At 45.0% G+C, this 25667-nt stretch overlaps 1 protein-coding gene across 1 annotated transcript in view; it reads right to left on the bottom strand.

Moving 5' to 3' along the window:
• Nucleotides 1–1208: 1208 nt before the first annotated feature.
• LOC107114087 (coiled-coil domain-containing protein 42 homolog) overlaps nucleotides 1209–25667 on the bottom strand; it is a 41225-nt gene continuing 16766 nt past the window's right edge. The window contains exons 4-10 of the mRNA XM_015415515.1: nucleotides 20867–21035; nucleotides 18460–18617; nucleotides 15307–15389; nucleotides 13667–13839; nucleotides 10433–10543; nucleotides 4010–4126; nucleotides 1209–1331 (exon numbers count right to left, since the gene is read on the bottom strand). Of these exons, the coding sequence (XP_015271001.1) occupies nucleotides 1209–1331; nucleotides 4010–4126; nucleotides 10433–10543; nucleotides 13667–13839; nucleotides 15307–15389; nucleotides 18460–18617; nucleotides 20867–21035 (934 nt within the window). The remainder of the gene's footprint in view (nucleotides 1332–4009; nucleotides 4127–10432; nucleotides 10544–13666; nucleotides 13840–15306; nucleotides 15390–18459; nucleotides 18618–20866; nucleotides 21036–25667) is intronic.

Raw genomic sequence — 25667 nt, 5'->3', positions numbered from 1 at the left:
GCCTTCATGTGCAAATCACCTACTTAATATGCAAGGTACCACTAGCCAATACTGGATCAGGTCACTTAATCTGTCAAGTCAGTATTGTCTACTCTGACAGGAAGCAGCTTTTCAGGGTCTCTGTTGGAGATATTTCACGTGATCATTTTAACTGGACACTGGGGGGGCTGGGGCCTTCAGCATCCAAAACAGATGCTCTGCCACTAAGCGATAGCTCACACCCAGGAGACTGTTCTAAAGAAGAGGTGCTGCAGCTGAGAAGGAATGTCTTTGAACCATGGTAGATTTTAAGAGAACTTCAGAGATGAGACACTCAAGAGGAAGCCCTGGGAAGATCTAAGATAACACCTGAGTGATTTCCACGAGAGATGGGTCTTCAAACAGGTGACTACGTACAACTCTTTCTCTCTTAGTTTTGATTAGCTCAATAGAAATCATGCATAGGCTTTATTATATTTTAATACTTAAATATACTGCCCTGAACTTTTAAAAAAGGAATATAGTAATAAGAATAAATACCACTGTAAATGTCAGAACAGTGGATACACAGTAGCTGTGTTCTGTTTCAGAAAACCATCATGGTTTTATTATAAAGATGTAAACACAAAATCTACCTTTTGTAGACCCCACTTTTTCACCAGCAGTTTTCAAAGTGTCTTGCATACAAAATCAAAGTAACACAGAATACAATGCAAAATAAAAGGCTAAATCAACAACAGAAATGTATCTGCAGTAAAAAGCTAAATCTACAACAGAAATGTATCAGCAGTAACAGCAGGTAAACCCCCCATACAAATATTTTCATCATTATAGCCCATCCAAAAGCATGAGAGACCAGGGCAGCTTGCAAATAGCACCTGAAGGATGGGCGGGGGGGGTTCCCAGGAAGCTTAATATGTCCTATAAACAACCCAGCCAGCATCTTCTGACTGACAGTTCTTGCGCCCAAACACTGTAGGTGTGCATTGGAACGTTGGACCCCACTACGGCTTTATATAAGGGGAGAGATGCTTGTGCAAAGGAAATTAGCACAAAAGTAGCAAAATCCAACGACAGGTTTGGCAGTGTATTGAGATCCATCTGTGTTAAGCTGCCCATACAAGAAGGTAAAAATATTGCAAATTTCTATGCAGCATTGCACTTCAAAATAGATGGCATTTTCCAAGGCACGTGTCTTAAGCCATCCCACCTTGCAGAACCTTCTATCATCACTTGTCCTGAATCTGTTTTTTGCTTTTGTGAGGCCGTTCCTTAAGACTACAGGATGATGTTTCATGTTCATCCGTTTGCATTGTTTGCTGTCTGATCTCCTGTTTTTCCAAAATGAACTCCTAGTCATAGAAAGAGAAACATTTCTTAATATTGCCGAGACTGACTATGTTATAATTAGTTTCTAAAATGCCTAGTGCTGGAAGCAAAGAACCCAAAAATTGCCTTGCAAGGTCACAGTGGAAATTACATCTGACCGGCAGTCTGTCTCTGCCAGTAGTCAACCAGATGATTGTGGGAAACTAACAAAAACGATTTGGTAGAGATTGCTCTTTTGGTTGTATCCTGCCATCTACCAGCAGAAGGAATTGATAGTTGTGGATCTTTTTTCATGTTCCCCTTCCCACAGCAGTCCCATCTGATCCCAGGAAACCTGTTTCTTGGAGCCTCAGGGTCCTGCATAGACATGTAGCCGCATGGGCTGCAGGCTGCACTGTGAAGTGGGAGGGAGTATTATAGTGCCCAGAAATTGGTTGCACAAGATCTTGCAGAAGCACAAGAGGGGATACAATGAGTCTGACTTAGGGCAAGAGGTTATCGTCATCTTTTTCTTGTGTTTCTGCTTGCTCAAGAGCTCTGGCGCAAGTGGGAATTTTGCCCTGGATCCAACCCTTTGATTCCAGCATCTGGTAGAGATATACTGCCTCAGCCTCCAGCCAGATTGCTATGGCAACCCATAGTGACCTTTGAAGTCTCATGAAGTTGTCCTGACTTTGGGTGCCATTTTGAGTTGCCATAGCAACTTGGGTGGAGGATGAGGTTTCTGAGTCCTGTTGTACTGCATGACCAGTCCACAAGGCTCCTAAGTAAGCTCAAAAATCATGGGATATAAGGACAAGTCCTTTTATGGATCAACAACTGGCTAATTAATAGAAAACAGAGAGTGAGTATAAACGGGCAATTCTCTAAGTGGAGGGTGGTAAGCAGTGGGGTACTGCAGGGTACTTGGTCCACTGCTTTTTAACTTGTTCATTAATGATTTGGAGTTGGGAGTAAGCAGTGAAGGGGCTAAATTTGCGGATGATACGAAGTTGTTCAGGGTGGTGAAAACCAGTGAGGATTGTGAGGCACTCCAAAGGGATCTGTCAAGGATGGGCAAGTGGGCGTCAACATGGCAAATGGGGTTCAATGTGGCCAAGTGTAAGGTGATGCACATTGGAGCCAAAAATCCTAACTATAAATACACGTTGATGGGGTCTGAACTGGCAGAGACTGATCAAGAGAGAGATGTTGGAGTTGTAGTAGATAATTCACTGAAAATGTCGAGACAGTGTGTGACTGCAATAAAAAAGGCCAATGCTATGCTGGGTATTATTAGGAAGGGTATTGAAAACAGATCAGCCAATATCATAATGCCGCTATATAAATCAATGGTGCAACCTCATTTGGAATACTGTGTGCAGTTCTGGTCACCACACCTTAAAAAGGATATTATAGCTTTGGAAAAGGGCAGAAAAGGGCAACTCGAATGATAAAAGGGTTGGAACACTTTCCCTATGAGGAAAGGTTAAAGCGCTTAGGGCTCTTTAGCTTGGAGAAACGACGACTGAGGGGTGACATGACTGAGGTTTATAAGATTATGCCTGGGAAAGAGCAGGTAGAGAAAGAGGTACTTTTCTCCCTTTCTCACAATACAAGAACTCGTGGGCACTCCATGAAATTGCTGAGTGGTCGGGTTAGAACGGATAAAAGGAAGTACTTCTTCACCCAAAGAGTGATTAACACTTGGAATTCACTGCCACAGGAAGTGGCGGCGGCTACAAGCATGGACGGCTTCAAAAGGGAATTAGATAAGCATATGGAGCAGAGGTCCATCAGTGGCTATTAGCCACAAGGTATAGATAGGGGCTCTGGGGCAAGTGATGCTCTGTCTTCTTGGTGCTTGGGGGGGGGCAACAGTGGGATGGCTTCTAATGTCCTCGCCCCACTGGTGGACCTCCTGATGGCACTGGTATTTCTGGCCACTGTGTGATACAGAGTGTTGGACTGGATGGGCCTTTGGCCTGATCCAACATTGGCGTCTCTTATCTTCTTATGTTAAGTGCTGTCAGCCAAACACGGGGTGTCCTGTCTGATCCTTGTTCGAGGGCACTGTAGTGTGAGGCAAGGACCCAAGCCACAATAGACTACACATAATGTAGGCCTGCTAAGGCACTCCAAAATGGAACCTGAAGTCTAGGAAAGTTCTGAAGTTATTTCTGTTGCCTTTGCAACATACTGCTGGAACCCTCTTTTCAAGGAGTTTCTTCTGTTTGGGATAAAGGGGAAAAGTTATATTTTTCTGCCTACTTGGAGGTTCCTCCAGATATGCAGAGCCCTCTCCATCCTTCATACCTGAACTGTTCTTTGGACTTCTATCTACATAAGGGCCAACACCTCAAAATTAGATACAGTGGGAAATGGTGGGGAAATTGATGGTGCAACAATGCCATGATGTCACTTCCAGTGCAAACCTGGAAGTGACAGCAACACATTAGTACAATGTTCTAGGATTCCACCCAAACTCTATGGTAAAACTATGGGTGGAAGCCTAGAGTCTATGGGTGGAATCCTAGAGCATCATGCCAACATGCTGATTTCACTTCCAGGTTTGTGGCAGAAGAGAATTTTAATGCTCCCATCCCCCAAAACACCCACTGGTTGCCACCCAAGGTTCTTGCAATAATCATGGTAAAAAGTTGAAATTCATCTTGGACAATTCTGATTTCAAGAAAATCTCAGCACCAGTATTTGTATTTACTTGGATCATGTCCAGCTTGGAAAGCAATGGCATTTCTTTCAAAGGGCCGTAATGCCACATGTAGCACTGCTCTGCTAGGTCAGAGATTGCTAACAACATCCTGCCTAGTTCTTCTTTCTGCAAAGATATAAAAAATGAAAACCAATCAAAGCAGTCTACTATTTTCAAAAGCAGAGAACAGGCAACATGTTAAAAAGACTAAATACAGCAGGCTCTTTATTTTTGCCTTTCTTCTATCTTTGCAAGTTCTGTCCAATCAGAGCCACCAATTTCTGTCCAATCACAGCCACTGTACAATTTAACAACAGAACTGAAGCAGCAAGCAGCCTAACAAGATTTACAATCCTCAACAATAAAACCAGTACAGTATTATAAAGATCTAGAAGAAAACCAAGGTAAAAACCAGACAAAATTCAATCTCCACTCAAAGAGTAATTAAACTGTGTAGTGCACTGTGTATGTACAGTGAACAGAAGTACTTAACACATCAAAGCACTGGTTCACCTGTCAAGTGCCCACCGTTGTTTTTTTTTTAATATAGTTCTCCACTGATTGGATGTAATGATGTAATCCTTAGCCAACCAGTACTGTGCATAACCAGCTTTTGCTGTAAATATGCAGACCCATCCCACCCCCCAGCCCCAGCTCAGCTGTTAGGAGGAAAAGGTACATTTGGGCTGAATGTGATGAATGCAATTCCAAGCCAGCCCCTGTGTCTGGTGATTCTGCTATTTTGTGCAATTTTCTACACAGTTTTACTATCTCTTTTATCTCAGCTAAGCTTTTCTCTTTGCTTTCACTGTGCGTGCAAATTTTCTGCAGCTGTTTACTATAACTCTTGACTTCCAGTCTTCAGAGATGGTCAGTCATCAAATGTAGCTATAAGCCACCCTGAACATGTTTTGACTGACATTAAAGCATAGGAAGAGTCCTTATTCATCAGACCAGTGTTCCTCTGGTCCAGAAACATGTTTCACACAGTGGCCACAACCACTTGCCCTGGAGGGCCAACAAACAGCACATAGTGGTCAAGGCATCTCCTGATATTGCCCATCTAGAATGGGAATCCAGAGGTATTACTGCCTCTGTATGTGATAGGGTTGCCAACCCTCTGGTGGGGGCAGGGATTCCCCCGCTTTCTGGCCCCCCAATTTTCCACCAACCAGCTGGCCGCTGGGGGGCCTGGCCACCAAAAGAGCCCTGTCATGCCGGGCACGTTATGTGGGGGCCGCTCTAGCATTTCGGTAAAAACTCTATGCTACCATCCATGAATCTGTCTAATTTAGTAACCATCACTATATCCTCTGGCAGTGGTTAAATACTCCTTGAGCGAACAATCATTGAATTTTGCCTGGGGTTTCTCTTATATTTATTGTAAGTATTTATAATATTATACTGGTTTTATAGCTGAGGGTTTTAAATCTTGTCAGGCTTCTATGTTACTGCTTGTGCTGGTTCAAATCTGTTGTTAAATTGTGTGTGGGGGTGTTTATTTTTTTTATTGCTTATTTTTATGCTGTAAACTGTTTTTGGAAGCCTGGGTTGAAAGTCATAGCTTTTGTAGTGCTACAGCTACATGGCTACATGTAGTGCTACAGCTACACTTAAGCGGCTGACTCAGGGTCCCAAACTACTAGACCCTAAAAACAAGAAGCTCACTTCTCCGACTTCATTCCATCACCCCCCGCAGAAGTAAGATTCCTTTAACACTCCCACCATGAGACCTTTTAAAAAAGATATGCCCGTTTGGTGTTCTGGAAACAGAAAGTCTTAAGGGATTTTTTTCAGCGGAAGAAAAACAGGCTTTTTCTGGCCACCTACACCAAATTATTCCGGACACAGGGGAAGCCTTGCTAATTAGTGTAATTCAGATCCTGGCAGGCATCTGCCAACCTTTTCTTTGTTCCTTGGTAAGCATGGGCCAAAATAGGCTTTTAAGTGGGTGCAGACAAGCCATGATAACACACCACTTTTAGAAAAGGAAAAATTTAAATGTTCATATTTGCAGTCATTGATTACAAAAAGGAAAGGCATGTACGTGAGCTAAAATTGTATAATAATCGGGGGGGGGAAGGAAAATAAGCAATAAACAGACTCCTCTTTTCCTATGTCTAAAACTTTCCTAATGTTCAGAGGCAGGAAGAATAATCTGAAAATTGCAAAATTTCTTATGAATCCACTTGTTTCCCAGGCAAATCACATCTCAGCTTCTTTCCCAGCCATTTCTGGCAATTAAAAGTCTCTTCTTCCTAAAGTTTTCCCATTGCAAAATCAAGTTTTCATCCTCTACCTTCCAGTTACTCAGAAAAACATGTTCCCCCTTGAAGCAGCTTCAGACCCCTCCCATCTTGCCAGATGCAGAATTGCTAGGCTTCCTTTAGGAGACCTCTATGTGTCCCTTACTCATACGTCCTGAGACCACAGGAGAAAATTCTTGTAGTGTTAAACTGCCATTCCTAGCATATGAAAGGCCATTGCCCACAATCTGACAGACTAAAGATTAACTGGCAAAACTTGATCTGAAACATTTTGCCTACTTGTGATGGTGCTTTTAGGTAAACCTCTGAGCATCAACAAAGTGCAAATTAAACATTTACTTGCAAAGTTGTAATTTTTAAGCAAATACTTGTGGGACTGAGTTACAATTTCACCACAGCCACAGGCTTTTTATGAACAGTGTGTTTGATAGCGAGTATTAGGCTGCATGGTATTCATTAGCAACAACATATCACCAGTCTCAAAATAATCATATTGCTACTTAAGCACTTAAGGTCTTTTCTATGCAAGCAGCAGCAGAATGATATGGTGATGCAACAAAGTACAGAGGTGCTAGGATTGCTTGTACCATTGCAAACTTTCTCAAAGTATGTCTAGACTAGAGTAATAATTCCCTCTAACAGGAAAACTGCACAACATACAAAATGCTAGAATAGAACATTTATCCACAATGTGCTAATTTTTATTTGCAGAGAATTCTGACATGGGGGAGCATTATTAATATGACTCATCCCCCCCATGTGTAGCAATAGTACAGTCCAATCTACCATCTCATTCCACTACCTGGGTAGATAGGCCAGAAGTATTTAACTGTCATTAGAAGAAAAATTATCAAATAATAATCCATTAGAAAAATTTATTGTGAGTTGTAGAGGCTGACCACATGCAAAATAGGTGTTGCCAGAACACTGAAACCACTATAGAGTTTGGTGGAATCCCAGAGAATTGTGCCAACGTGCTGACATCACTTCCTGGTTTGTGCAGGAAGTGATGCTGCATTGCCTACCTCCCCCCCCCTTCTCCTTTGCCATTCTACTGAGCATCTGTGAACTTCAGGATCGTGGGGGGTTTCCATTATAGCACTCAAGCAGGAGAGTGAAAGACTGTTAATTATTATAATTGTGTGTCATCAAGTTGCAACAAACTCATGGTGACCCTGGGACCATAGGGTTTTCAAGGCTGCACAGCAGGGGGTTGAAGAGAATGGTTTGATGGCTGCTGGGCCAAGATTGGCAACAATAGTTCCCCAGGATCCCCATCGTAAATGCACCAAACAATTCCTAAAGATTTTCCAGAACACTACTCGCAACAATTTGAATTAGCACCAGAGCTTTAAGATCTCTCCAGCTGTCACCTGGAGACTGGCAACAGCTTGTCTGGAGTGTGGGCAGTATGGCATTGTATCTGTCTGAGGTCCCCCTCTTCCTCCTCCTCCTCAGACCCCACCCTCAGCAGGCTTCATCCCTAAAATATCCTGGAAGTTTCCAACCTGGAGTTGGCAACCCTATGTCCTTTCCTGGCAACCATCAGCCAACCTTTATCTGCCTGTCTGTCTTAAGTTTTACAACCCCCTCCCCCACAGCCTCTGCCTAGGGAAAGGGCAGCTGACATCATTATCCTCTCCCCTATGAGGTATGTTATGCAACTGAAACTTCCAACTGCCTTGCGGGGGGGGGGGAGTTTGAGGTGTGGAATGGAGTGAAGTCCAATCAGCTTCCACATGCAAAAGACCTTGAAACGCTGGGCGGGACTGCACAAAGCAGCCAGTCAACCCAGCCAGCGTCTTCTGAGTGGCAGTTCTTCCGGCCAAACACTAAAGGGGCCAAATTTAGAACGTTCAATACAGAACATTGCTATTCAATTATAATAAGGGAGAGATGTGCTAATTTTTATTTGCAGAGAATTCTGACATGGAGGAGCATTATTAATATGACTCATCCCCCCATATGTAGCAGTAGTACAGTCCAATCTACCATCTCATTCCACTACCTGGGTAGATAGGCCGGAAGTATTTAACTGTCATTAGAAGAAAAATTATCAAATAATAATCCATTAAAAAAATTTCTTGTGAGTTGTAGAGGCTGACGACATGCAAAATAGGTGTTGCCAGAATCCCAGAGAATTGTGCCAGGAAGTGATACTGCATTGCCTACCTCCCCCCCCCCCATTTCTCCTTTGCCATTCTACTGAGCATCTGTGAACTTCAGGATGGGGGGGGGTCTCCATTATAGCACTCAAGCAGGGGAGTGAAAGACTGTTAATTATTATAATTGTGTGTCATCAATTTGCAACAAACTCATGGTGACCCTGGGACCATAGGGTTTTCAAGGCAAGAGATGAGCAGAGGTGGTTTGCCATTGCCTCCCCCTTCATAGCAACCCAGGACTTCCTTGGTGGTTTCCCATCCAAATACTAACTGTGGCCGACCCTGCTTAGTTTTCAAGCTCTGATGAGATTGGGCTAGGTTAGGCTATCAGGCTGCTGAGAAATTATTACATGTTACGTGTCACATGTCTCCAATATTGTATTACCAAAATTGTCCTTCTCATGGACATATGCTGGAATTTATGCACTAGATGTTGCTGAGGAAGTACAGCAAACATCTTAGAACCATCTCCACCACCCCACTATCCCTACATAGCTTCTGTTTTTCTATCCTTGCTTCTTCCTTGACATTAGAAGAAAAGAAAATGGTGGCAGCACTACTGAGGTAACATGCCTTAGTTCAGTGGACACTCATAAAACACGAAAAATAAATAAATAAAAAATAAATGACTGAGGATTGGAACACCAATGCTTTGTTCCATATGCAGTGGCGTGCCAAGGGGTATATGTATCCACCCCGGGCTCAGCTTGAGGAAGGCTCTTGAAGGGAGCCCTCGAAGCCAGCTTCATTTTGCATTGAGCTGAATGTTTTTTCCTCTTATTTTTACAGTGCCGTTCTGGCTGCAACCACTAGAGGTGCAGGGAAGTCAGAGCACAGCAAAAAGCACACTAGGATTGATCAACTAGACTTCCCTTTCTCTGAGACTGAAGCAAACTTCCTGATCAACAACCAAGCCAGCATGCTGAAAGCTGGTACAGAAATTGTCAGCCTGAGGGTCATTTTTTTAAGGTAGATTTTGCAAAGCAGTAGTTAGGGTATTGCATAAGGTTACCAGATTTTTGGTCTGTGTGTTCATCCTCTTTTGGGCTCTTTAAAAAAAACTGATTAAATGTCCTCTTTTTGGGTTGGGCTGAGCCTGTTTTGCCCTATAGTCCCCCAGTGGAGGCAAGCTTCAGCTTAAACATTAGGGGTATTTAAAATGAGATTTGTCATAGTGATCAAGTGTTTGAAGTAGTCAGCTGGAAAATATGTCCTCTTTTTTGCTTTTCAAAAAATGGTAACCCTACTGTTGCAGCAAGATAAATCAACCTTTCTCTCTCTTAATTTCTCTCCCTCATTTCCACACGTTTCTCATTCATTTCAGTCTCTCGTCACCTAATTTTTTCCACATCCCCCCATTTATTTTCACTTCTTGGTCTCAAAACCTTCTCATCCCTATCCTGCTTGGTGACAGAATGTATTTAAGAGTAGTATAGTAGCAAACCTTTGTTAATATTATGAACAGAAGACACTGGGTTTGCTGGGCACTGTACATTACACTGGTTCTGCTGGCAACGGCAAACCACCTCCAAACATCTCTTGCCTTGAAAACTCTACAGCCATTAAGTTAGCTGTAAGTTGACAGCAAAGAAAAAAAATAGAGGAAGGGGGTGTTAAAAAATTATCCACCCCGGGCACCAAATAGGCTAGGGACGCCACTGCCCAGACTGTTTCTTCTTCTGTCCACATTAAGGGCCCTCTGAGAAGCCTCTGTAACTGGCTTCCCCCACTGAGCGAGGCGGCAGCAGCCTTTCTGAAGGACAACCTCCATGTTCCCAGCCGCGTACCCCTGCATTTAGTCAGGAGCACGGGAAATGGCTGCCAGCATTTGCCTTTGATTATGACAAGGACGCGAGGAAGACTGATTTATAGAATATTCTTCCATAATCAAAGGTCGCATCTTAAGTGGAAATCATTCTTTGCTCCCCACTCCATTTTGGTTGAAACTCTGCTGGAAGGAACCAGGGGGTGGGGGTGGGCAAACCCAAGTAGACTCCTACCTGATTTCTGAAGTGGCCTTTCTTACGGCTAATGTACTGCTCCAGCTGTGTATTTTTCCCTTGTAATGCACTGCATTTTGACTGGAGCTCTGAAAGTTTGCTAATCAGCATCTAAGTAAAAATATAAAAAGGAAAATTTACAGGTGCCACTAGGGGAAACCTAGCTTTTGTGTGGGATTCTCCTCTCCACCCCCACCCCCACCGCCTCCAAGTGGGACCTGGGAATCCCCTGTCCTCTCCACCCCCACCCCCACAGACAACCAACTAGGGACGCCAGCCTCCAAGTGGGACCTGGGAATCCCCTGGAATTACAGCTCATTTCCAGTTCCCCAGGAGAAAATGGATGCTTTGGAGGGTAGACTCTATGGCACTGTAACCCACTGAGGTCCCTGTTCTCTTCAAACTTCAACGCCCCACACACCAGTGGCCAGTGGGGACCTGACAACCCTACACATACCAAATCACTTCACAAATGTGGTCTTGTGGTAACAGAACTGGCCTATTTTGACACCTGAGGCAGAAAAGACAAATAATGCCTCCCTCATGCTGCTGCTGCTGCTGCTGCTGATGATGATGATGATGATGAAGAGTTGTTTTTTATACCCCGCTTTTCTCTACCCTAAGGAAGTCTCAAAGTGGCTTACAATCTCCTTCCCTTCCTCTTCCCACAAAAGTCACCCTGTGAAGTAGGTGGGGCTGAGAGAGTTCTGAGAGAACTGTGACTGGCCCAAAATCACCCAGCAGGCATCATGTGGAGGAGGAGTGGGGAATCAAACCCGGTTCTCCAGATTTTAGAGTCCGCAGCTCTTAACCATTACACTATGCTGATTCTGATTAGAATATTATAATAGGGCCATCCCTGTTCATTTATAGCCTAGCCACTGTCATCTTTTTTGCAACTTTCTGCTGTGTGCTTTATGGCAGCCATTATGCAACACTGTGAGTCAATATATATGCTGCATTCATGGACAGCCAGTTGCTATCTTTCATCCAAAGGACCCAGGAGAATTTAGGCCCAAGATACAAGCAGGAATAAGGTAAATGCTTTGTAGATGATTGCACTGATTTAAGTTACAGATCTACTACTACAACCCAGATATTCCGGACAGGTTTTTGTACATAAATAGCTCCCTTGAAGCACAAAAACACAACATGCTACTATCCTCCCTCTCTAAAGCATCTTGTAACTAGTACTTTGGAGAATCCTCATTCTGCCCCCAGCCCACCATAATAGTGGAACACGGGACATGAATTGTGGGAATTACCCTGCCAGCTGTTTAACACCTCTACGGAGCTTCCATTTCCCTCCTGTTGCAGGTATTAAAGGCCCAGGTATGACCAGAGGTGTGAGACTTTGGCACAAGTCAAAGGGCTCTTGGCCCTTGGCTTGCTGCCTTGCACAAGCAAACACAGGACCAAATCAGGGTGAGGCTCAGTTGAATTTTTTTTATTATTCTGGTATTTTTGTAAGATGCTTTGGATTGCCCGTGGGGAGAAACGCAAGGTAAAAATATCTGAATAAATAAAAAGAAATATTTCACAGGTACTTCATAAACATAGGTCCTAAATTGTTTCTTTCCAGGGCTATTTTTGGGCAGGAACGCACAGGAACGGAGTTCTGGCTGGCTCCTGAGTTGGCCACACCCAGCAGGAACTCATTGGCATAATTGGCCACACCTAACAGCAGGAACTCATTAGGATTGGCTTCATTAGGGTATGTGTGGCCTAACATACAAAGAAGTTCCTGCTACAAAAAAAAGCCCAGGGTTTTGACAGCAAACAAAGTAAATAGAATAAGAAGCAAAAGGTGGGTGTGGCTGGACGACAACACTTCTGGTAACATGGGGGTGTGGCCTAATATGCTAATGAGTTTCTGTTGTTGGGTGTGGCCTATTATGCTAATGAGTTCATGCTGGGCTTTTTCTACAAAAAAAGCCCTGTTCTTTACACTATACAAGTGACCAGGCTAAAAGACTGGCCCCTGCCCCTCCGTTGCCACCATATGCCCTTTGAAGCCTTTTGGTAGCACTGGTGATCTTGTCAATTGGGCCCAATCCAGCCGGACTCATAGTTGCCACACTGTACAGTTTGCTATACACCGTTGATACTACTTAACGCTTTGTTATTTCCAGCAGATCTCCTTGACTCTATATAAGGCAGGGGTCCTCAAAGGGGGGCCATGGGCACCATGCGCCCATCAACACCTTTCTTGGCACCCGCCACTAATTTTTTTAAAAAATTGGTGAGGTCACTTGGGGCTTTTGGTCAGCAGGGCTTCTGATTGGCTGTGCAGATTGTTTTTGGAAACTTGCTTCGGCAGCAGCTGCCCCCACAGCACAAGGACCTTCACTGTATGAAGGTAAGCCTGTGCGTATGCAAGAAAGTATGTTTAAACAATATGTTCATTTCAAAAGGCATCCTGTTAAACCGAGCTTCTGCCTGAAATGTTGAAGAACTACTGTCAGAGTTATGTTTAGGGGGTAGCTGTGTCGGTCTGAAGCAGCAGGACAAAGCTTGAGTCCAGTGGGACATCTGAAGAAGTGTGCATGTACACGAAAGTTTACACCCAGAATAAAACTTTGTTGGTCTTAAAGGTGCCACTGTACTCAAACTTTGTTATCAGAGTAATGCACAGCTTCACTCCCTGAGATTTTGTGGTTGGCTCCGCCTTCCGAGGCAGCCATTTTGTGGTTGTAGGGTTGCCAAGTCACTTACCGCTAATAGCGGGGGAAAGTTGGTCCCTGCCTGGGACATACATGCACACTTTGCACACGCACGCCGCAATGATGTCACCCGGAAGTGACGCCATCACGTTGGGCACGTCGCTGGCTGATGCTCTAGCAATCAGCCTGAAACCTCTATGGTACCATAGAGTTTTCAGGCTGATTGCTAGAGCGTCAGCCGCTGATGTGCCTGGTGCGATTATGTCACCTCCGGGTGATGTCATCGCGCCGGGCACATTGGCCCGAACCGAGCACTTTGGGGGCAGGGTTCCCCCTGCTGGCCTTTTCTGGACCGGCAGATTGGGGACCCTTTTAGCGGGGGAACCTCCGCCCTCCCGGGGGACCTGGCAGCCCTATGTGGTTGTGTACACCACCGCATGTCAGAATTTTAAAGGTGCCCAGAAAATTGAAAAGGTTGGGGATCCCTGATATAAGGTCTCAGTGTAATGTACAATCAGGCCTCTGAAGTGGCATGCAAGTTTCATAAAGCTACACGCTTGGTATCATTTACAACTTTTGTAGTGTCATGTTCCTCTTGAAAGGTCCCAAATTCACGTTGGGTTTTCTCAAGATTATGTTGCAGCGTGGACAAATTTGTTGTCAAGCTCTGGTTTGCGGTCACCAGCGTCTCATGTCTTTTAATGAGGACTCTAATCAAAGAATCTTCCCCACATTCCAGGTAGTCTGCAACAGGAAGGAGGGAAGACAATTAAACATGGAGAACAAATATAAAGGTATGTTTTTAGTGGCTTGTGTTTTATACAGTGTTTTTTAATTTTTTAAAATTTTAATATAAAAAACTGCAATACAAAATGGCGACTCAGTGTTTTTTTAATTAGAAGACACCTCCAGCAGGACTCTGAAGAGGCGGCATAGAATTATTATAAATAAATAATTTCAGCATTGGCCAAAATGTAGATATAAGGTCCACATTAGAGGCTATTTACTTGTGTGGCCTTTTAAAGGGCAGTCATGGAGAGACCTGATCTAGATTGGAGTTGGGGCTCCAGGCAAGACCACTGAGAGGGGGGTACCATGGGATACTGAGGACCCGAAGAGCCAGACAATTCATGTGATTGGTTTTCCTATGAAGCTTGGATTGAGACTGAGTGGTGCAAGGACTCCCCAAGGGGAATCTCTGTGGGGCCCCAGGAAGCTTTGGGCAGCCCTGGGGGGGGGGGTTAACGAAAGAATCTAAACATCCTTGACTACTTTTAGCCCTGGTACTGGGGAGGGGGGGGAATAGGCATAATGTGGGGTTTCCTCCACCATACTAGGACAAAATAACCCAGAGCGTCATTTCCAATAAGGGATGTATCATGGTGGTTTTAAGGGAACCAGTTAACACCCCACCTCTCCCAGTGCTGATGGGCATGATAGATATTACATCTCTTTTATCTAGTTTTCCGGTGTGTACTCCCAAGTACTGCCCTCCAGATGCTGGATTGTGAATATTAGGAGAAGATGCTACTTGAGGAACAAAAGATATGCTGCCAGAAAATACAGACCAGTCTCCCTAGTAGGTTCTCATTCTAAATGTCAGTCTCGTTCTGGAAGTGCTGAAGTGTATGAGAATTACTGAGCAAACTTGGGGGTGAGGAGAGAGAGGCTGGTATATGAAAGGAGAAAAGGTGAGTTGCGGCAGATAGGATCACGGGGGATCCTATTGGCAGTGCTAAATTTGAACTGGGTTTATGCCACAGATAAAATCATTTCCTTTATTTTAAAAAAATCACTGAGCATAGTGGCCTTGGCTGGGAGGGTGGGATAGAAATTTAATGAATTAATTAATTAATATATCCCCCACCAGGCTTACCTCTGGGATCCCTGGGCCAATATGGCCTGAAGGAAAATTCCTTCTTGACCCCAAAGTGGCAATCGGCATTACCCTGAGCATGTAAGAAAGGGCCACAAGAGACAAACACTGGCTCATGCCTTCCTGCCCTCCCTCTCTGATCTGCCTAAATTCACAAAATCTGCTTTGCTGTCAGATGGCCATCTAGTCTCTGCTTAAATACATAAGCCAAATATAAACCATTTGTGGATGCTTTTTGAAAGGTAAAGGTAGAAAACCTAAATAATTACACACACATTTGAGAAGCAGTTGGGAACCAAAGGAAATGTGGGTCATTGCTTAATGATTGTACTCACTGGCAGGCAACATTTCAATCAGTTTCAGCAAGAAATCTTCATATACTTTGCATTTGGTCACCTTTTCCTGTAACTTCTGTTGCCTGCAGAAATATACCAGAAAGGTTCAGAATGTCTTAGGCATCAAAGCAGACGTCAAAAATGGCAACATTCCAAAACTATTGGGGTGTCGTTTCACTCTCCCAAGATGCTCTGCTACTACCTATTGGCTGTGATCATACGGAGCGGAAGCTGCAGCAGCCCCCACCACCGGGGACCAGCGAACAGCCAGAGCTTGGCTCTGGAAGAACAATAGGGACTAGGCTCCTAGTCCCTCCACTGGGGAACCAATGGGAACCATGGCGGGAGATTCAAACCCACCAATGGTGACCAGGGGTGTGTCCCCAGGTATGTATATAGTTGGCCTGCCGGCCGTTTGTTCCTTGTTCTTGTTGTGTACCAAATAAAGTGTGCCATGCACCACGTCGTCGTCGGTCGTTTATCCATGCGGCAACCCACTACATAACAAACGTGATCAGACAGGCACATCTGTCTGGCGTCCCGGAGTCGTTGGCGGGGCGACGTTTCGCGCCGCAGGAGCATCGCAAAAAGCCACCAGCTAAAACCTAGTTGTATCCGGAACTGTGGGGCAGGCGGGCGGAAATCTGATCGCGCAAACGAGCGTCAGTTAACCCCGGGGCAAACAGCCTCGCTTCCTGCCCGCAGTTTCTCCCTTGTGTGATTGGAGCCTTAGGTTTTTTTTAAAAAAAGTCTTCAAAGGAAGACTCCAGACTGAAATTGCTGAGCTAGAAATCAGGATGTTTGATTATATTAATCTGGGTCTGAACCAAGTTCAAAGTTTTCTCACCCATTGCAGGTGTTAAATTAGCTTTAAAATTAGCTAGGAAAATTATGTTACTGCTAACGGCTGCCGTTGTGACACACACCATACTTACATTTGAGCTTTGCATATGCTCTGTACAACTTGCATTTATCTTCATGATCTTTTGCCCTGCTTTTTATATTTTCTTCTAAATATCCATGTCCATATATCTGCTAACTGAGCAATCTTCATGCAATCTGATGAAGTAGGCTCTAACCCACAAAAGCCACAATACATTTCTTGTTGTTTAAGATGGCACAAACTCATTGTTCTGGCGTTCAGTGACGCCTTATCACAAAATGTATTACCAAGAATCGCTGACAGCACACATGTGACAATAGCTAGTTTCAGAGATACTAAAATGCCATATATGTGCTAAGACATTTTAACAATCTGACCCTGACCACTTGATACTGTCTGTTCTGATGGGCAACAGTACTTCACCTCATGAGAGCCAGTTTGGTGTAGTTGTTAAGAGCAGTGGATTCTAATCTGGAGAACCAGGTTTGATCCCCCACTCCTCCACAGGAAGCCTACTGGGTGACCCTGGGCCAATCACAGTTGTCTCAGAGCTCTCTCAGTCTCATCTACCTCACAAGGTGCCTGTTGTGGGGAGAGGAAGGGAAGGAGATCGTAAGCTGCTTGGAGACTTCCTCAGGGTAGAGGGGAAAAAAGGTAAAGGTTTCCCTTGTTCAAAAGCTAGTAGAATCCGACTCTAGGGGGTGGTGCTCATTTCCGTTTCCAAGCTGAAGAGCCAGCACTGTCCAAAGACGTTTCGGTGGTCATGTAGCCAACATGACTAAACGCTGAGGCGCACAGAATGCTGTTACCTTCCCACCGAAGCGGTACCTATTTATCTACCTGCAATTTCTTGCTTTCTAACTGCTAGGTTGGCAGGAGCTGGGGCCAGAGACGGGAGCTCACTCCATCACGCAGCACCAGGGTCTCGAACTACCGAACTACAAACCTTCTGATCTGCAGCTCAGCGTCTTAACCTATAAGCCACCACGGCCATAGGGTAGAGAAAAGCAGAGTATAAAAAACAACTCTTCTTCACCGTCTCAGATGGAGGTCTTTCACATCACCTACTACTTCATCCTTCTAACTGGGTTTTAATTGGAGATCCCAGGAATTGAACCTGGGACCTTCTGCATGCAAAGCAGATGTTCTACACAGCCTCGCTCTGATAAATAAGACCTACCCTATTCATTGGACCTACTGCTAAGGGAGCACATAACAAATCTGCAACTTTGTGCCAAAAGTGCCTTCTATTTTTACTTTTTGTTATCATAGCAAAATAAGTTTTCTATATGAAAATGCTGAATAACCCTGTAAAGTAGTTCTTAGTTAGAAAAATAGAGAAATGTTCTGGGAAAATACAACAATAAATTCCCTCAGGATAGCTGCATATAATTAGATTCACACACCAAGGAGATCAGTACTGGCCAGAGAATCCTACAGGTCTGGAAAAGGAATTTTTTTTAAAAAAATAGAGAATCCACTCCCTGAACCATGTGGACTATAAAGGTTCAAAGGCGACGGGTTTTTTTCCTTTAGAGGGCAGAGGAACCTTAAATATATTGTTACATTCTCCCCACATCTCCAAGTAGCCATAAGTATCAGGGGAAGCATTACATGTTAGTTTTCTTTGAATGAGAGACCACTGGAAACTTACTGGGTTTCTGTAACATAATCTTAATTTATAAACACACCAGTGGAGCACATCTGTAGGCAAAGAGTCACATCTACAGGGAATCTATTCTATTACAGCATTGGGAAAAGTACAGAAAAGGTCAAGTAGAATGATAAAAGGGTTGGAACACTTTCCCTATGAAGAAAGGTTAAAGCGCTTGGGGCTCTTTAGCTTGGAGAAACGACAACTGAGGGGTGACATGATCGAGATTTATAAGATTATGCATAGGATAGAGCACCTAGAGAAAGAGGTACTTTTCTCCCTTTCTCACAATACAAGAACTCATGGGCACTCAATGAAATTGCTGAGCAGCTGGGTTAGAACAGATAAAAGGAAGTACTTCTTCACCCAAAGAGTGATTAACACATGGAACTCACTGCCACAGGAGGTGGTGGCGGCTACAAGCATGGACGGCTTCAAGAGGGAATTGGATAAACATATGGAGCAGAGGTCCATCAGTGGCTATTAGCCACAAGGTATAGATAGGAACTCTTGCCATGACAAGGAGCTCCCAGATTGAGAGTATCAGCACTGCATGCTGTTTGTAGAATAACATGCCCAACTACACATGGCCCCTTATTTTAAAAAAGTTGCATACCTCATTCTGAGTTCTTTAAGTTCTTCTTTCAATTTATGTATCTCATTCTTCTTTATTTTATTGAGTTTTTGTTCATCCTGGTATTTCTTCATTGCACGTTCCTTCTTCTGTTCACACTCTTTAAGATATCTGTCAAATTTAAGAGCTCGAGCCCTGCTCTGACCAAAGAAGGAGAGAGAGAGCTAACTGAACATACCAACTTTGATTAAACTAAAGTAAGAACAAAGTCTGAGTCCAGTGGCACCTTTAAGACCAACAAAGATTAATTCTGGGTATAAGCTTTTGTGTGCATGCACTGCATATACATGAAAGCTTATACCCAGAATTAAACTTTGTTGGTCTTAAAGGTGCCACTGGACTCAAACTTTGTTCTGTTGCTTCAGACCAACACAGCTACCTACCTGAATCTATAGTAAGAACAACCATTCATATTTTGAATATCGTGGGTGTGAGAACCAACACTGAGAAAAACAGCATTGGAAGCAAACAAACATGTGAACATGTGATTCTGTGAACTTAGGCAGATCATGAGAGGGAGGGCAGGAAGGGTTGCATATGTGCTTAGTTCTTGTGGCCCTTTCTTACACGCCCAGGGAAATGCTGATCACCACTTTGGGGTCAAGAAGAAATTTTTCTCCAGGCCAGTTTGGCCAGGGATCCCGGAGGTTTTTTGTCATCCTCTGGGCATGGAGCAGGGGTCACTGGGGGTGTGGAGTAGAGGTATTTGTGAATTTTCTGCATTGTGTACAGAGTTGGACTAGATGACCCTGGAGGTCCCTTCCAACTCTATGATTCTATGTAGGACTGCAAAATACAGCTTGGTAAATTCCTGGTGACTTGGAGGCAGGAGTTTGGGGAGAGAGAGGATCACAGTGTGAAGGAGATGCCTTAGTCTGCCCTCCAAAGCTGTCGTTTCCCCCAATTATGGTTGCCAACCTCCAAGTGAGGCTCAGGGTCCTCCTGGGATTATAACTGATCTCCAGAACGCAGAGGTCAGTTCCCCTGGAAGAAATGGCAGCTTCAGAGGGTGGCCCCTATGGCATCACCTTCCCTTCCACATATTTCGCCCTCCCCAGACACTTCCCCTCCAATCACCAGGAATTTCCCAAGTGGGAGTTGGCAACCCTACCTGCAGGGGAACTTATCTCCTTCGTCTGGGAGGATTTCAGGGCCTGCCTTGAGGGGGTAACCCTATAAACACGGGAGTAATCAAGGTTTACTTATTCTACTAAGGAGAAAAGAGAGATCCAGATATGGTTCTGGGATGGGGTAAGTTCATTAGGGGTCGAAACAGAGTACCTGAACATTACCAAAAAGCTAATTACACTTCATTTCCTATCAGCTCTAGCATGCACACTGAACATAGGAGATCACTTTGCCAAGGATGTATTGGAGAAGCCATGGGCTGAGGGCCAAAATGCCATGTGATATGACATATCCATGATCAGGTCCGCCAACATTTTAATTCTAATCAAAAACAAGAATGGCACAACAATGCTGAAGGGGGGAAAGTTTATTTTCCTGACTGAAATTACACTTCCTTGACACACCCAACAGGGCTAATAGCAGCTTTGCAGTTAGCAATTTAAATCAGGAAAACTGTGGGGAGGACGGATCAAAAGAAGAGAAGAAGAGATTGGATTTATACCCCGTCCTTCACTATCCGAAGGTGTCTCAGAGCGGCTTACAAACCCCTCCCCCTCCCCACAACAGACACCCTGTGAGGTAGGTGGGGCTCAGAGAGCTCTTTCAAGAACTGCTCTTTCAAGAACAGCTCTGACAGAAATATGGCTTGTCCAAGGTCATCCAGCAGCTGCAAGTGGAGGAGTGGAGTTCTCCCAGATTAGAGTCCACGCACTTAACCACTACACCAAACTGGTCAAACATTCCCAATGTCATTGTTCTTCACTGATAAGTCCATCTTCTGCCCCCAGCGGGGGACTTTGGGGCCTTCCTGGAGGAGGCGGGGCATCACCGACGTGATGACGTCATGTTGGGGATGTCCACCTACCCCCCGCCCGCCCGTGCGCCCAATCTCCAGAAATGCCAGTTTCCTGCACTTAGAGGAGCCGGTGTTTCCCTTTTAAGTACACTGAGCCGGCGTTTCCCCTTTAAGAGCAAAGAGCCGGCGTTTCCCTTTTAAGTGCACGGAGCTGGCATTTCCCTGCAAGCTTGATCTCAATCGGGCTTAGGAGGTCCAGCCATGCGGCCAGGGGCAGGTAAAACCCCCCCCCAAAAAAAATGGGGGCCCCTTGGCAAACCAGCAGGTTTGGCAACCCTATATGTAGCTATCTGTGGCTGTCTTAAAATTAAAATCAAAACACCAGGAAATCAGCTCCCCTGCATCTCTCTTGGCCTTAAGTCCATCCTAGAATTGCCCTTCTCACATATGTGACGTGATACTTACAGCCTCTTCTTTCAATGCAAATTCTGCACTCCGTTTGGCCAGCATTTCCATCTGTTTTTTGAATTCTTGCCTCTTAGCAATCAGTTCCGCAGTCACTTGGTCGTGTTCAACTTCTTTCTGCAAAAGCAAGGTCTTCTGTAGTGTTTTTCCATGATGCTGAAGAATCTTGCTCGGGGCCTACAGAATAAATTGTGTTCTATCATTAGGTCATTGAAGGCCCATGCTAAGCAGGGGGCACCATTTAGGGAAAGTGGAGCTGTGCATATGAGCACTTATGTTTCTGGTTAAGTGTGAATTATAAAATAGTAACCACAGTAAATTGAATTCAAATGCATGGGTTTTGGGTTTTTTTTTGCAATTTCAACCCAGTTACATTATCCAAGAGCAAGACTGCTCTGTTTCTGCAATGGAAATCTCCTTGCTTTCCCCATCATTAAAACTTGAAATTTGCTATTAAATTTTCCCTTCACTCCAAGTCTCAGAATAGCTTACAATCTCCTTTTCCTTCCCCTCCCCACAACAGACATGCTGTGAGGTAGGTGGGGCTGAGAGAGCTCTGAGAGAACTGCTCGTGAGAAAGCAGCTCTGAAAGAACTTATGACTGACCCAAGGTCACCCAGCAGCTGCAGGTGGAGGAGTGGGGAATCAAACCCGGTTCTCCCAGATTAAAGTCCACGCACTTAACCACTACACCAAACTAGCTAGTTAGCAGAAATCAGGCAGTACGTGATTTGAAAAATTTCCACTTGAGAGTTTTGAGAGCCGCTGCTGGTCAGAGTAGACAATATTGACCCTGACACACCAGTGACCTGATTCCACATAAAGCAACTTCATGTGTTCAGTTTAGCTGTACCACTTACATGCTGGGCAGCCACTGAGAGGGGAGGGATTTAAAATCGCAGTCAACACAACAGGATTACTTCACTTCTGGGAAAACCTGGACGCGATGGCATGTTGTTCTAAGAACTGCCATAGAGCTTTTGGTGATTCCTAGAGAGGCATGGTGTCACTTCCAGGTTTTTTCCAGAAGCGATGTAATGCCATCATGTGATGGGACTCTCCTGTCTCCACATCCATCAGGCTCCCACTGGTTGCAAGTAAGTGGCCAGCAACCCTAGGTCAGTTAGATGGCAGCTGCATGGCGAAGACGGCCAGACTCACAATATTAAAAAGAGAGCAGAAGAATCCATTGGGGGGGGGGGATCACAACATTAAAAAAAAATCCAGATAGAACTCACTGGAAGGTAAGCACTGAATAGAGAACACCCAGTTTAGGAGTGGGTGCCAGGGTTGCCAGCTCTGGGTTGGGAAATTCCTGGAGATTTTGGGGGGTGGAGCCTGGGAAGGGAGGGGTTTGGGGAGGGGAGAGAATTTAGCAGGGTATAAAGCTATAGCTTTAGTCACCCTCCAAAACAACCATTTTCTCCAGGGAAATTGATCTTGGTTGTCTGGAGATCAGTTGTACTAGTGGGAGATCTCCAGGTGCCACCTGGAGGTTGCCAACCCGAATGGGTGCACAGTGCACGAAGGCTTCCCAAGTTGCAGACACATCCCCTCCACAAAATTCTCCGCTTAGAATTAGTGTGAAGTTGGCACCTGCAAAAGTGTAGCTGCAGTATACTATCGGACAACTCCTCTCTGCAGTGGAGCCTTCCCCGGCTCACAAGATGCGTGACCCTGACACACCAGTGACCTGATTCCACATAAAGCAACTTCATGTGTTCGGTTTAGCTGTGAAGTTGGAACCTGCAAAAGTGTTGCAGCGTGAAGTTGGCACCTGCAAAAGTGTAGCAGCGGTATACTATCAGACAACTCCTCTCTGCCGTGGAGCCTTCCCCGGCTCACAAGATGCGCTGCAGCCTTCGCAAATCTGTTTGGGGAGGGGGGTCCATTTCATTGGTAGACACTTCTCTTTCTTTAAGCTGTTCCTGGCCAGCAGATTTACAAGCACTGCAGCAGTTCTATGATCTATCACATTCCCCTCTCACTCTTTTTCTAAGGTGCTCAGCAGGGCAATATGTAAGGTTCTCTCCTCTTCCATTTTGTCCTCGTACAACCTTGTGAGGTACATTAGGCTAAGAGAGTGTGGTCAATGCAAGGTGATGCAGTCATGCAAGACTGGGGGCCAAAGCAGATGACACTGCATCCCTGAGTCTGCCACAGGGGCAGGATGCCATTTTAGATTCTATTTTGTTACTTTTAAAATGCCACAGAGGGTGATTCACATACAGTTTGTCTTGCACTGAATACACCACACAACCTTGTGAGGTACATTAGGCTAAGAGAGTGTGGTCGCTGCAAGGTGATGCAGTCATGCAAGACTGAGGGCCAAAGCAGATGACATTGCATCCCTGGGGCAGGATGCCATTTTAGATCCTATTTTGTTACTTTTAAAATGCCACAGAGGCCCAATCCTGCTGGGGACCGCAGTGCGGGGGGGGGGGGTAGAGCTGACGACTCTGGGTTGGAAAATACCTGGAGATTTAGGGGGTGGAGCCAGTGGAGAGAGGTGTTTGGGGAGGGGAATGACCTCAGTGGGGTATAATGCCACAGAGACCATCCTCCAAAGCAGCCATCTTCTTCGGGGGAACTGATTTCTGTTGCCTGGAGACAAGTTCTGATTCTGGGATATCTCCAGGCCTCCCCAGGCTCCACCCCCCTCCCAAATTTCCAGGTATTTCTCAGCCCAGAGCTGGCAACCCTACCCTCCACCCATGCCACTTTCAAGAGCTGAAACAGCAGCCATTTGAGCTCTTGAAAATGGCATGGGGGAAGGGATGAGGAGAGCCTTTCATCCCTCTGGCACTGCATGTCCCTGGCAAGATCAGGCCTCCATGCTAGGGTTGCCATTCCCAGTTGGTGGCGGGGGATTGCCTGGGTTTTTGAGTTCCTGCCCACTAACGGCCAGCTTCCTCCCCCAAAAAGCAATTCACCAGAAATAAACATGACGTGCCTATCACCCAGAAGTGACGTAGTCACGTTGGTGACGTTGGGGGGCAACGTTCTGATTTTTTAGAAACTTTGAGGCTGATTTTACCATAGAGTTTTGCTCAAAAACCAGAGCGTCGCCCTTGACGTCATCAATGTGCCTATGTCACTTCCCACTTTCGGAATGTCCCCCCATCCCCCCCACCGGCGTTTTAGACAGACCTGGCAACCCGACTCCATGCTGACTTTAAAAGTAAGAAAACAGGTTGTAAAATGGCACCATGTCCCTGTGATGGACTCTGGGACCCAGTATCCTCTAGTCTAGCCTTGAGAGGGAACTTGAACCCAGCTTTCCCAAGTCCTAGTCCAACATTTTAACCGCTACACTGCTACAGCCTTAAGGAAGGCTCGGTTTCAAGTTCTCACTCGAACATTGTGAGGCAGCCAATCAGACCTTCTCTTCAGACATCATGGGAAAAAATTGGCAGAGGGCAAAAACTGGTTCATCTCTTCCTGTAACCGCCCCTGAAACAGAGCAGTGTGCCTCTGCATGGGATCTGACGCTGACAGCACAAACGGTTACCAGGAAACAAATTGCTGCAAATGCACCCTTAGAAACCACAGGGATTTCTATTGTTACAAGAAATTATCTTCCCTGGTTTCCTGGTTTAATACCAGTGACAGAATTATTATTGAAGCTGCAATGGCTCAACCCTTACCCAAATTCTAGTTCCTGCTCACCTCCCGAATACACTGACATGATGACATCTTATAATTAGCCTGAGGAAAAGATTCACCAGCAGGCCCAACTGCCACAGACCAAATGGTGCCAGAGGTGAGGAGCCTTTATGGTACTCCCCTTCTCTTTGCTTGACTTCTAAGTAGCCTGTTGCACAGTTTAGATGCAAAACTTGCAGATATGGTTTTTCCCTGCCATATAAGATTTATTTAGCACATTTTTATCCTGCTCTTCCTCCAAGGACCTCAGGATGACATAGATTGTTTCCTCTCCTCCGTTTTATCTTCACATTTTATCACTGGATAAATGTGTCCATGGAAGCACAGTTGGCGTTTTTTGACCTACCTGATGCCCACCAGCTGGCTCCTTATCTGTCTGGGTCAGACCTGGCCACATTGATCCATGCAGCTGTCACCTCCAGATTGGACTGCTGCAATTCGCTCTACGTAGGGCTACCTTTGAAAACGCTTCGGAGACTGCAGGTGGTCCTGAATGCAGCTGCCAGGTTACTGACTGGAACATCATGGTCAGCTCAGAGCCAGTTTGGGGTAGTGGTTAGGAGCATGGACTCTAATCTGGGAGAACTGGGTTTAATGCCCCACTTCTCCACATGCAGCTGTTGGTGTAACCTTGGGTCATTCATAAATTCTTTCAGAGCTGTTCTCTCAAGGACAGTTCTCGAGGGAGCTCTCTCAGCCCCACCTACCTCACAGGGCGTCTGTTGTGGGGAGGGGAAGGGAAAGGGATTGTAAACCGCTCTGACACTCCTTCGGGTAGTGAAGGGTGGGGTATAAATCCAATCTCTTCTTCTCTTCTCATATTACTCCAAGTCTGCAGCAGCTGCACTGGCTACCAATTAGTCTCTGGATCCAATTCAAGGTATTGGTGTTAACCTTTAAAGCCCTTAACAGTCTGGGACCCTCATACCTATTATTTATTTATTTATTTATTATTTGTATTTATACCCCGCCCTCCCCGGAGGCTCAGGGCGGCTAACAACATATAATTAATAAAACAGTAAAACAGTAGAAAAAATACAAAATATTAAAATTACATCATAATGTATAACCTATCTAAAACAGATCTAGCTAAAACCAAGATGGCGGTCCTCTAAGCGTCCCAGTCTTGCCCATA

Source organism: Gekko japonicus, unplaced genomic scaffold (assembly GCF_001447785.1).
Source record: "Gekko japonicus isolate JY-2015 unplaced genomic scaffold, Gekko_japonicus_V1.1 scaffold1684, whole genome shotgun sequence".
Lineage (NCBI taxonomy): Eukaryota > Metazoa > Chordata > Lepidosauria > Squamata > Gekkonidae > Gekko > Gekko japonicus.
This window is presented reverse-complemented; position numbering and strand designations above follow the sequence as displayed.